The sequence below is a fragment of the Thermobia domestica genome, chromosome 16 (genome assembly GCF_964235325.1).
Source record: "Thermobia domestica chromosome 16, izTheDome1.hap1.1, whole genome shotgun sequence".
Lineage (NCBI taxonomy): Eukaryota > Metazoa > Arthropoda > Insecta > Zygentoma > Lepismatidae > Thermobia > Thermobia domestica.
In genome coordinates, this window is record NC_137469.1 from 109942822 (window position 1) to 109955015 (window position 12194).

At 35.4% G+C, this 12194-nt stretch overlaps 1 protein-coding gene across 1 annotated transcript in view; it reads left to right on the plus strand.

Annotated features, from left to right (window-relative positions):
* Nucleotides 1-12194, plus strand: part of LOC145672567 (Fanconi anemia group D2 protein-like) — a 114300-nt gene that overhangs the window by 59845 nt on the left and 42261 nt on the right. Inside the window, exons 10-11 of the mRNA XM_081741726.1 lie at nucleotides 4929-5026; nucleotides 6389-6554. Of these exons, the coding sequence (XP_081597852.1) occupies nucleotides 4929-5026; nucleotides 6389-6554 (264 nt within the window). The remainder of the gene's footprint in view (nucleotides 1-4928; nucleotides 5027-6388; nucleotides 6555-12194) is intronic.

Genomic DNA, 12194 nt, shown 5'->3' on the forward strand with positions numbered 1-12194 from the left:
GTTTAGCATCTTTCTTCAGCACAGGAGTTAAATAAGACGCAGAATTACAGTTCAACCTAGAATTCAGTCGAAGCGAATGGAAGAAACACTCAACAAAGTGCAAATTGGCATTTTAAAAGACAGTCTCGTTAGAATGTGAACCATTTTTAAGAAAGTTCCAAAGATACAGCACCTGAGACGTTTTATGGTACAGTGTGTGAAACCAACTGTATTGTCTTCAGCTATTTTCTGAATAAATTTTTATCATTTGATGTCAGTTAGTGGTGTGAAAAATTTACTAGAAGTAAATAAGGCAAAACTTGACTGCCAGATCATAAAGCTTTTGAACATCAGAGGCAGCAGTGTGTGGTTTCAGGAAAATTGTCGGACATTCTTGATAAGATGACTCAAACTTGTTCGTGATATCAACAAACATTTCGGTATCTAAAATAGTAATAGAAATAACTAGATCCTATTATCAAGAGGCTAAAATTTGGAAAGATACGACTCAAATGCTTGGTTATGATGCCAACTGAAGAAGAAAATGCGTTGCAGAAAGAAACAGTATGCTGTGCTGTTATCACGCGTGGGAGAAGTGTTTTGATGTTTATACAACTCCAAATACATTGAGTTTCTAGATTTGATGAAGTTCTACGCAATATTTTCTAATGAAAACGCTACAGATGAGCTTTCTCTTTGAGTATATATGTTATAAAACTTCTAAATTCTGTACAAAGCTAGTTTCAACGGGGGAACTGATTTGACCAATAGATGAACAGTGTTGTCAATCTAAAATTGTATTGTTTCAAATGGTACTACGGTAGATTATTAGATATTCCAAATCTGCATTTTACGCGAAAACTTACAATATCAAATGTACAAATCGGAGTTGCAAACTAAGTACTCTATAGTACAAACCAAAATTTTACAGACGTGTTCGATAGTAATAACACAACTGAGACAGACGGAGCGCATCCAAAGTACAGCAATGATATGATGCATTTCTAACAAATAATATCAAATTTACAATGAATTGAAAACTTGACTTCACTGAAGAAACTTTACGTGAACTTTCGGTTTAGATAAATAGATAAATATCACATCTAAGGATTTACATGACATTGTGTGTGCAATAGATTGTGCAGAGGGGAGATGTCGGCTCTTGTAGCTCAGGAGTGACTCTGAAACCGAAGGAAAGAAAAAGGTGATAAAGCTAACAGACCTTTCATGCAACTCAAATTGTACCAGATTATTCTTAGGAATACATAAATGAAACTCAACAATTACAAATTGTGAAAACAGACTAATTAGGTGAAAGGTAAAAAGGATGAAAATAACAAGAAGGGGTAGAATACGAGCACAGTACCTCTGTTAGTAGACATTGGTCCTTGGTTCTTCCTTGGTGTTGTGGAAGATAACGGTGTGGCTATGTTTGGACATAGGGGTTCAGGCACAAACGACGCGAAGACAAATGTAAGTTTCGGTCTTCAAACTGCTCATCCTGTCAAGAGCCAGGGGCGATGACAATGGTGTTTTGCCCAAAATCACTTGTGGAAACTCAGTGTCAACTATGTTCATATCGGAGATGGTTGCTTCTGTGACATTGAACCTCTTCCAAAACTAGCGATAATTCTTCAGCCTGGAGACAAATTCTTTTCTCCAAAAGGTGTACTTAAGAGTTACTGACCTCTTCAGAATTAGCACCACAATCAGCCACGACTGTTCCTATCAATTAGTTTTGTACAGGGTGATCCGGAAGAAGTGGACATATCCCCCCTTTAGTTTCAACAGTATAGTGTTAGTTATGGTAGAATGTCTGTATATAGTTAACTTGAAGTCTTAAGAGTCATAAACATCGGTATGATCACCATCCATTCCATAATACAACTGAATTCTGCGCCAGGTTCTCGTAGATGTTTTGCGGAGATACTCCGGAGTCACGAGGGTGGCGACGTGTTCCACAGCTGCTCATAATTCCTACGTTGTGTGATATCGAGTGTTTCTTTGTTGTTGCTTTATGAAACCCATAACATAATATGATGCCTTTCGTGAAGCCAAACTGCAACAACTAATCTTTGTTCAATGTTGTATGGACTTTGATCACACATTGTTGATTACTCCAACTTCACTGCAAATAACTGTTACCAAACAGAAAACAAATGAACATGGATAGCAATGTTACCAAACAAATGTGGGTAAAACCTAAAACCGTCAGAAAACAACAATTAGGGGTACACCCACTTCCGGACCACGCTATACGTCCCATCCAGTGACGTCAGCATTCATTCACCTTCAGAGATTTGTGTGCGGGAAAGATTAACGTGTACTTCAAAAAGAATGCAATTGCGATAGTAAAAGGACTTAGCCTGTGATTTAATTTCATTGATGAAATTAATTAGTAACTTCATAAATGCATCGACTGACAATACAGCAGATTATATATATATATAAAGTTTTAATTGGAGTAATTGTCTTTAATGAAGTCAATGAGTGTTTCCATATTTCTTGTAAATTAAGATAATAAAATGAAGCAGATCGCGTGGGCAATGGAGTGCCTTCAAAAGAAGAAAAAATTCATTTTACCATTTACAATAATTTAACCAGAGATATGATTAAGATTGGTAAACTATGCAACGCTACTTGAATTATGCAATTGCCTTCGCCGCTGGTCTAGAAGCTAGCGCGTGCCTTTGGTGCAGGTAGTCTCAGGTTCGGTTCTCTATAGGAGAGCACAAAAAATTTCATTTTCATTTATCATCTTTAACTTAGAGGGCTAAACTTAAAAGAAAAGAAAAAAAGCAAGCGAGGAGTACTTGTAATTATAACTATCAAAAGTCATTGCTTTAATATTATAAATGCGAAGGAAAACAACAATCCTTATAAGAATTTTCCATAAGTATGTCATTTTAAGCAATATGTCATTTGTAACTTTGTCCCTCGTGCAGATGGCTGTCTCTGGAGAATTAAGGGAGTGATCCGGAAGCCATTTCATCCGAGATTAAACTTCTTACGAGATGATCAAAATTACTCAGGACCGGATTCAGGTTGCAAATTCGGAACAGTGATAAAGGTGACCCTTAATAACCAGCCATTATATGTATGTAGGCCCGGGAATAGTAGTTATGACTGTAGACCATCGTCGTACGCAGGCATCAAAATTGACATTAGCACAGAAATGAACTATAAAAGAACTGCAGATTGCAGCTGAAGAGAAAAGCTTAGTTGGCTACGTCGCAATACGACAATATGTATTACCCATTCTCAATAAAAGATATCTAAATACGCTCTTTTGGTGGTGGTAGACATTTTCATGGGCCTTGTATATTCAATAATCTGAATCATTCGGTTACAGTTAATTGTGAGAACTACAGCTAATTGAAGTGATACGCAATAATTTATCTTTATGAAGTAAGATTTAAAACGTGGTCGGAAGTGTACAGTTTTGTTCTAAAATTTTGGTCACCCACCTTGTTCTAATCTCAGCAGCCAAAGAAAATTCATATTTGCTTAATTTTGTTCTGACTGTGGATAAGACAGGATTCCCACCGTTTTGGAAAACCTTGGAAAGTCAGTGAATTCATCTTGTAACAAGTCCTGGAAGGTCAGCAAATTTTAAGTACGGAATTTTACTTCTCAGAATCCATTCCTCTTTTTGCGTTACCGGCCTACTTGCTAGGAATTGTTTTATAAAATTAAATAATGTAGATCACTACCCGGAAGTCAATACATATTTTAGCTCACTTCCTTAACTACTGCGCAATAAAACGTTACATAGTATAAATATTGTACTATAAGATAAAGTTATGTTTCAGCTACAACAAAAGACACTGATTCATTTGGTTGTGTCTTCTGATACCGAAAAAAGTAACAAATAAAAGAAAATATTTGATTCGTTTCACAATGAGCACACAAGATGGCACTTACTGTTAGATCTTACTAGAAGTGCTCAATTTTGTGAAGTGTTTATTTGAATGTGTAAAGTACTTTAAAGTAATGATCTTATTACGAAATAGATATATTGTTTGACCGTTTTTCGTGTTATGTTTCACATTTTATTTAAATATTAATTTACATTTAAGGAAATATATTTTGAGAAGAAACTTGCGCAGAACGCCATAATGCGTTGTTGCCAAATTTGTACGTTTAATTCCTGGATTCTAGCGTTGCAGTTCGAAAAGCGGAACTTAGCTGTGAATTGCGGTAAGGGTTGGCAACTAATTTCTCCAGTAAATATCCAAGCAGAATTCCATGATTACTTCCTTTATTATCTGGCACCAGTAAACACTCGACACTACGTGGCAACGCCGCACTAATCAAGCAGCGTTTAGCATAGCACCGAGAACACCTAGTGATCCACCTTAATTTGTATTATGATGAATAAATTATAAAATAAAAAGCATAGTTGCTCTTTTAGATATAGACTTGAAAATTTGTAAGTAGTGACCTTTCGGTGAAAAACCTGGAAAAGGCAAAGAATTCGGTGCTCCTCAAATAATTGGGAACTCTATAAGAATACAAAAGCTTTTCAAAGATAGCTGGGTGACCAGGTTTTTTAAACAAGACTGTACATCCCAAAAAGATAATTATTTCCGTCCGAGGTTAGTTTTCTTCCTCCATTGAGAGAAAACTCGTTGAAGAAAAAAAAGTTGATTTTCAAATTAATGTATGTAGTATAATTTGTAATTTTCAATAATACTTTGTATCTCTTGTTGATAATTGTTTTTAAACAGTTAATGATTGGTATGAACAATGTCAAACAGAATTCCGTTGCGTGAGGAGAGGAATACTTAGTAGGGCGGTGAATTAGTTTTACCGTATTATTACCGCACTCTTTGTTCTGTAGATATTTATCAAACTTTACTAACACGCTTTGTTTAACTTTTAAGTACTGTGTTTAAATTACTAAGAAAGAAAATTTAATAACGATAGATCTTTAATTTTTATTGCAGGTTTTAACTGAATACTTCGACAATATCATGAAATTGTCCCGTGTCCTTTTTCGCTCGACCGAGCAATCAGTTTTATATCATGGAGCAGCTTTATATAAGTAAGTAATTCTTATGTACTGACTATAGCATTAAATTTGTAAAGTAATGTATAACTCTAGCATGGCGTATAAACATTCTTTTTACAAACTTCACACACTGAATGAAACGCGCTACACTACTAATTCAAGATCAAGATAACGCTATGAGGTGTCGTGAAAAAGTAGTTACTCCTAATCTTTTGGAATTACTCCTTAGTGACAAGTGTGATTTTCAGATTAAGGATAACTTGTTAATATTAATTATATTTTATTTAAATATTTTTTTTTATTTATTAAGTGTGTAAATCATATTCTACTTAACCGTATGCACAGTACAATATATTTCAGCAAATTTATATCAAATCGTAAGATTTTAGTGCAAAAGACCCGGATTCGATTTCCGGCGGGAGCCCATGTGGTTTGGATCCCACGTTAAACTGTAAGTCCACGTGTCATATATACTTGCTACTAGGAGAGACGCTAAATTCAAAATCAAATCGTAAGATTTATAGATACTATATTTACCTGATTGTATGTTTTTATTTTATTTTATTTTATTTATTTATTTATTTATTTAATTTACGATTATCTTTGTTCAAAATGGCCTTCGGCCTAGAATTGGTATTGTTAACACATTCAGTCAAAATTTACGATACCCTTCATAAAATGAAGTTCCTAAAGTATTGCCAGAAACCGCCACAAACATGTTTTTGCCATCGTGTAGTCTCCCAAGTCAGGGGATTTTCTTCTAATTGTAGTGAATTTTAATTAGTTTTTCAAACATTTAATTAGTTTTTTTAATATGCAAATTTATATTGCTATTTTGGATTTAACAGATATTTTAAGTATTCATACCATCATTTTTTAAAACGTAAAAAGCATATTACTTTAGCCGAATTCATTATTATTTAGAAGAAAATTTATTTGTATCTTCATATATATATATATATTAATGTTTTTTATTTGTTTTTGATTTCCGAGGTCGGCTTACAATCACTGTCGATTGTATAGTCGAATAAATATGATATATAATTTTAGGAAAGTTTGTACTAGTTCTGTGTTCGAGAAGTGTTGTTTCATGTCATATCATATCATTGGGGGAGATCAGCCCGCAAATCCAAAAATTTGGAAGGGGCTAGGGAGAGATTGACGCCAGGGTCAGAGGACATCAAGCAGGGTAGTAGGGAACAATGGGATTGTGGGTAGGAAAGTTAGTGCTTAATACGCATTGGGAGCTGTGGAAAGGCGCAAGAATACTTAACTCTGCCGTTGTTTATAATGATTGATTTTAACACTGCAATTGGCCTGCCCTACAATTTAGAATTTTAAAGCCTATTTTAATTAAATTTATGTAGATCCTAACATGTGTGTATTGGCTTTCAGGTTATCTTTCATTCATTTTACTCGTGTCCAGCGGCAAAAAGTTCTAGTGGAAATCCAGAGACTTATCTGTCACAACAGTCACTGTTTGGGAGAATCGTTGAAAATCTTGTATGATTTGGTGTATAGCCATTTAGACAAGATACAGCCTCTTGCTACCATTGTCATGGTATGTTGTATTTGTATTTTAATTAACTACTAAATTAAATGTAATGTTGTAGTTTTTGCGAAATTATTATGCATAATAATGTGGTGGATACATTAATAATTAACAGGTCAGACAGTATAAGAGTATACGGGAATTAACTTTAGAATTTTTTGCATTGTTTAAAGCCAGGCTTCCGTGTAAAGAAATCTGCATATGCACATTACTCTATAGACTTTACAATTAAGGAATTACGTAGAAACATTTGTAAAAGTTTAGAGTCAGGTATAAAAAAGTCTTACTACAGGGAAAGACAATTGAGTTATCTGCGAAGTACTTGTAGTGGCATGAATCTAAAATATTGCAAGAAACACGAAAGGTAGTTTTCAACCTGCATGTAGAACACAAGGAGAGCAGTCTCGGTTAAATTCTCGTTTCAGAAAGATGTCGGTAATTCAGCATCCAAATTTCTATGTCTTTAATGATTATAATTCCAACACCTCTATAACAGGACTGGAATACATCAGTAGCAACCAGGTCAGTAGTTCCTCTTGAGGTGTTTAAGTTAAGCAACTATTGTCAGAACGAAATGATCAATAGCTTCAACTAAAATCAACTAAAGTTAACTATAATTAAATATATGTATTTGTGTTCAAACCGTAAACTTAAAATCTTAAGAAAAGAAATAGGAAATTAGCTAATAGCCACACTGCCCATACGAGGCCCTAGGTCATTATTGATTTAACTATAATGAGAATTAAAAATAAATAACTTAATAATATATGTTAGGTGTAGTCATTTAGTTGGTTGTCTGGTTCGTTATTGTCAAACCCAGATCGACCAGGTTATGATAACATTAGCGGTTATTAATTAACCTCTATTTTAAATCATCAACACCGAACCAGACACTACATGGTGGCCAGTGAGTGTTTTCTAAACAGGTTTAGAGGCCACATGGTGGCCAGTGAGGTTCTTCTTAAAGGTGACAGACCATGGTGGCAGTGTGTGTTTTTAAAAAGGGTTCTAGAGACCAGACACCACAATAATTTAAAGAGCATAAGGAAAAATACTTAGATGTTTTCAACACTCCTCTCTATGTTCCCCGTCCCTAGGAAACGCATTATCATTTGCTATATATTTTTTCGAAGAAAAACTATGAATTCCGTATTTTTTGTCACATCGTTCTTGTTTACTTTGAGTATTGAATCTATATCAACGATATTACAAACTGGTTGAAATCAACGGGTTTTGTACACTTTTCCAAAATATAATTGCGCACGTGAATTTTTTTAAGTCCCTTAAACTTGTGAGTTCAGGAACAACACACTCGAAGTAATAGGAGAGGAAGTCATGAAAAAGAAAGAAAGAAAAAAAGAAAAAAGAATAACACATCTTGTTGTTTGAAATATTCAAGTCCTATTCCATTACTTATTGCAGTGTTAGTTTCAAAGCAAAATAATACCTTCGATCGAAGAAGTATATGTTTGCCTGCCAAACTCAGTCCAACCATACATTATGAAATAGTAGTGAGACGTGTACCCCACCCCACCCCTGGGAGAAATATTCAATTCGCACACTGATTCTTCTTAATTTTTAAGTACTAGTAACATATACCAAACAGTTGAACTTCCAATGAGTTCTTCATCTTTCCCTATTTCTTTTTAACGTTTCAGTTCCACAGTCATTGCTCCAGCCCTTGTTCAGTTTAAATCAGTAGTTTATGAACTTTGTGTCGCTATTACCTGGTGTTTCCTGACACCAATAATAATTCAATAGACACCGTGAATTATTTAATCATGTAATTGCAAACTTAATATTTTTGATACAAAAAATTTATCAGTTATAACTAGTGTTCGTTTATTTTTAAAATTTAAACCAAACCAACTCATGCCATACACTAGACCTATGTTCTGACTTCCGCGCAGTAGTAAAATCTTAGCGCATTTGTCAGGACGCTAATATTCTTCGCACACTGACTAAGGACTCTGCAGATTGCTTAAAGATCTAATATACTAAATCAGAACATATTTATTTCTAGGTCTCCATCAAACGAAACCGTTTGCAGTCCTTGACGGATCTTTTTTGGAAGAGCTGATGCTAGATATTGAATTAGTTGCATCTGTAGATAGTGTTTTAGAAGTCCTGAAAGATTTTAATTTGACTAGGCAAAGTCGTCATATAAATGGACCGAGGGGGCATTTCCCTCAAGTCCCGCGCTATACGGGTCCGACGCCGTAGGAAGAGATAAGCTGTTTAAGAAAAATAACAGTTTACTTTTCTTGATTAATTCTTCGAATTAAAAATATTTATAGATGATGAACCATTATTTTGAGAGGCATTTTTACAAGTGTTACCATTAATATCGCGAAACGTACTCAAAAAGTTAACATAGGCTACGTTAAGACAACTATGATGCATATCCAGTTTAAACTTGAACACTGTGAAAGTTTATTAGAAAATTCATGTATACTAGGTAAGAATTTGTAGATTATTGAACTCGAATTCTGGTTATCTTATAAAAGGGTTTCTGCAAGACCGATAACTTATTATGTTACGTTAAGACTGGAACGATCAGTCCAATCATTGTCGCATCAAATGCGACAGCGCTGGTTACTGATCTGATAGGCTCTTATACTAATATCATATAACAGTAGCCTATCATATTCTTCTTACAATTTCTATTACAGCTGTATCTGAGGAGCGCAGTTTTCAAAGGTAATAATAATAGTAAATGCCTAAGAACGTACACAAAGCAACAACGCTTAAATGGACTGACTGATTTTTACTCAAAGTGAAATAATAAGGAAATCCATAAATATGAATTTTGCGTACTTTTATTTTTCCTTGCATTTTGAATTCGTTAAAAATTCTTATATAGGTCTATGTATATCTTCTGTCAAACGTAAAATAAATAAATAAATAAAAATAAAAACACCTTATGAACTTGGAAGATAATAACGCGAAGAACTCGACAGACTAGATTTACAGGTTTGATGTTCCCAGCTAGCTAATTTGTATCAGGTAGTCTGTAAAGTATTGAGTTTTCTGCGCACAAAATGACGTTAGTGTCTCAAATATCAGATACATGAGGCACAGCGGTTCAAAACCTAATGTCATTTGACAACTGACAGTTGAAACTAGTAGATGTGCAAAAATGTTATGATTCTGGTAATCAGACGTAAGGCACTGCGCCGTGAACTCTCCGAACGATAGACTCAGACCTGTACTGTCGACAATTAGCACGAGTGCACTTAGCAATTCAAAAGAAACTGCCGGAACTGGAAATGGTCAACAGAAAGGGTGTGGTATATCACACTTACAACGCGAGAACGCATTCATCTTTAACGACCCATCAGAAATTGAGAGAACTTGGCTGGGAGGTTGTAATGCACTTGCAATATAGCTCCCACTTCGCACAGTCAAACTTATCGTATGTTTCAGTCTCTGCAGAACTCTGGGTGGTGTTAAGTTAGCTTCAATAGAGGTCTGTGAAATATACGTGTCTTAATTTTTTGGCCAAAAACACAGTTGTCTAGCGAAATTATGGTGTTGCCGGATAAATCACCAAAGATCATAGTACAAAATTATGTATATGTGGTTTCATAATGTTATTTTCAAATCATAATAAATCTGTTTTCAATTTTGACCTCTGAAGGGTCAGTGGTTATTAGACAACCTGATAAATGCAAATTATTAATAACAATGGTGACATATAGACATATAGCTTCATTCGTTTACTGTATAGCTTTCTCCTTTAATCGTGTGGATATACACTGTATATATGAAAGAAACTACAAACTAGTATAAAGATATTTGGTACATAAACACTTGTCTCTGCTGTGTAGAAAATGGTTATTTATTTATGTACACCTAAAAATAATAATTTGTATTTATAAGCTAGCTAGCTCGGAATATCGAACCTGTATGAGTGTATGTTTTTATGTAGATTTTCTCTCAAGTTTATAAGGTTTCTATTTTCGTAACTTCAAGGGAAGATAAACATTTCTAAAGGTTTTCAGTGAATTTAAAATATAAGGAAAAATAATAATATGCAAATTTGCAATAATTTGCCTCCCGAAAAATGGTCCAATTAGGCTTTGAAATATTGCAGATGATTATTCATAATATATGTCTTCAAGGTACGTGGAGATGAGTGTTATAATTCCTTAAGTTCTTTAAGTAATTGTTATGAATATTTTATCATTTTTCTTTTATTCTCCTGCTTGCCACTATTTTCGTGGAACCTTATCTCGCATATAAAACAAGTCCTGACTGACCGATTGCTCAACGACCAAACCAAACTGCTTAAGCTTGAAACTTGAAATTTGGAGAGGGCATAGGATTTGTTATATAAGATCTCCACTAAGGAAAGATTTTTTAGAAATTTGACGGAGAAAGAGGGGAAGAAGGGTGGCAATTATTATCTTAGTGTCCATCTCTCAGAATCTTTAAAGGTTAGACATAAAGTTTAGTATACAGGCTTCTCATTTAAAATAATTAGATACGTGTTTCAGCGATATATATATATATATATATATATATATATATATATATATATATATATATATATTGAACTAAAAAGGAAGAAAATGGAGTGTGCAAGAAAAATGGGTGGGAATTGCAATTATTTTTATCAGATGTCCATATCTTGAATTCTCTGAAGGTTAGAAACATAAAATTTGGTAGATAATTAAAAACATCAGCGTTCTTTGATATTTTTCCTACAAGGAATGAAAAAAAGACGAAAAAAATGAGAGTTGCGGTTGCAATTGTTAAAATAAGATGGCCATATCTCGAAATCCCTAAAGGTTTGACGCATGAAAATTGATATTGAAGCTTTTAATTTAAAATAAAGACTTGTTTTTATACAGATGGTGATCAGAAAAATGGGAACACCGTACTTGGCAACACGTCAGATGTATGGGTTGGCAGTGGTGTCGTGGCGCCCGCAGCGCCGGACCGCTAGTGGTGGTGAGTTAGGTCGGTCTCCATACTACGTCAGGCGCAGTGGAACAGCAGTGTCCAGTGGCTGCAGCAGACGGAGATAGTGTAAAATGGGAGACCTCTCAGATTTTCAAAGAGGGCAAATTGTTGGTGCGCGGTTATGTGGAGTGAGTGTGACGGCAGTGGCTACTGTGTTAGGTGTGTCGCGTGGGACATTGTCGAAGGTGATGACGGCCTACACAACACACGGAAAAACCACATCGGGGAAGCGGAACAGTGGGCGGAAGAAAATCATGAGTGACAGGTCACGCCGGGTATTAAAGCGCATTGTCACGCAGAACCGTCGTGCCACTCCGGAGCAAGTGACGGAGAAACTCAATCAGCACCTCCCCCACCCTGTTTCGACAATCACAGTCCGCCGCGAATTACATGACATGAACTTACGGGGTCGTGTTGCACGGGCCAAACCCCTCATCACGGACCGTAACGCTTTTGCACGCCGCAAATGGTGCCGCGACCATGCAGCTTGGACCGTTGAGGACTGGAAACGTATGATATGGTCGAATGAGTCATCCTTCACCCTATTCCTAACCACGGGCCGTGTTTATGTGTGGAGAACGCTCAAAGAAGCTTATGATCTGCAGTGTCTCCGCCCAACTGTGAAAAATGGCGGCGGCTCGGTGATGCTGTGGGCAGCCTTCTCATGGTTTTCATTGGGTC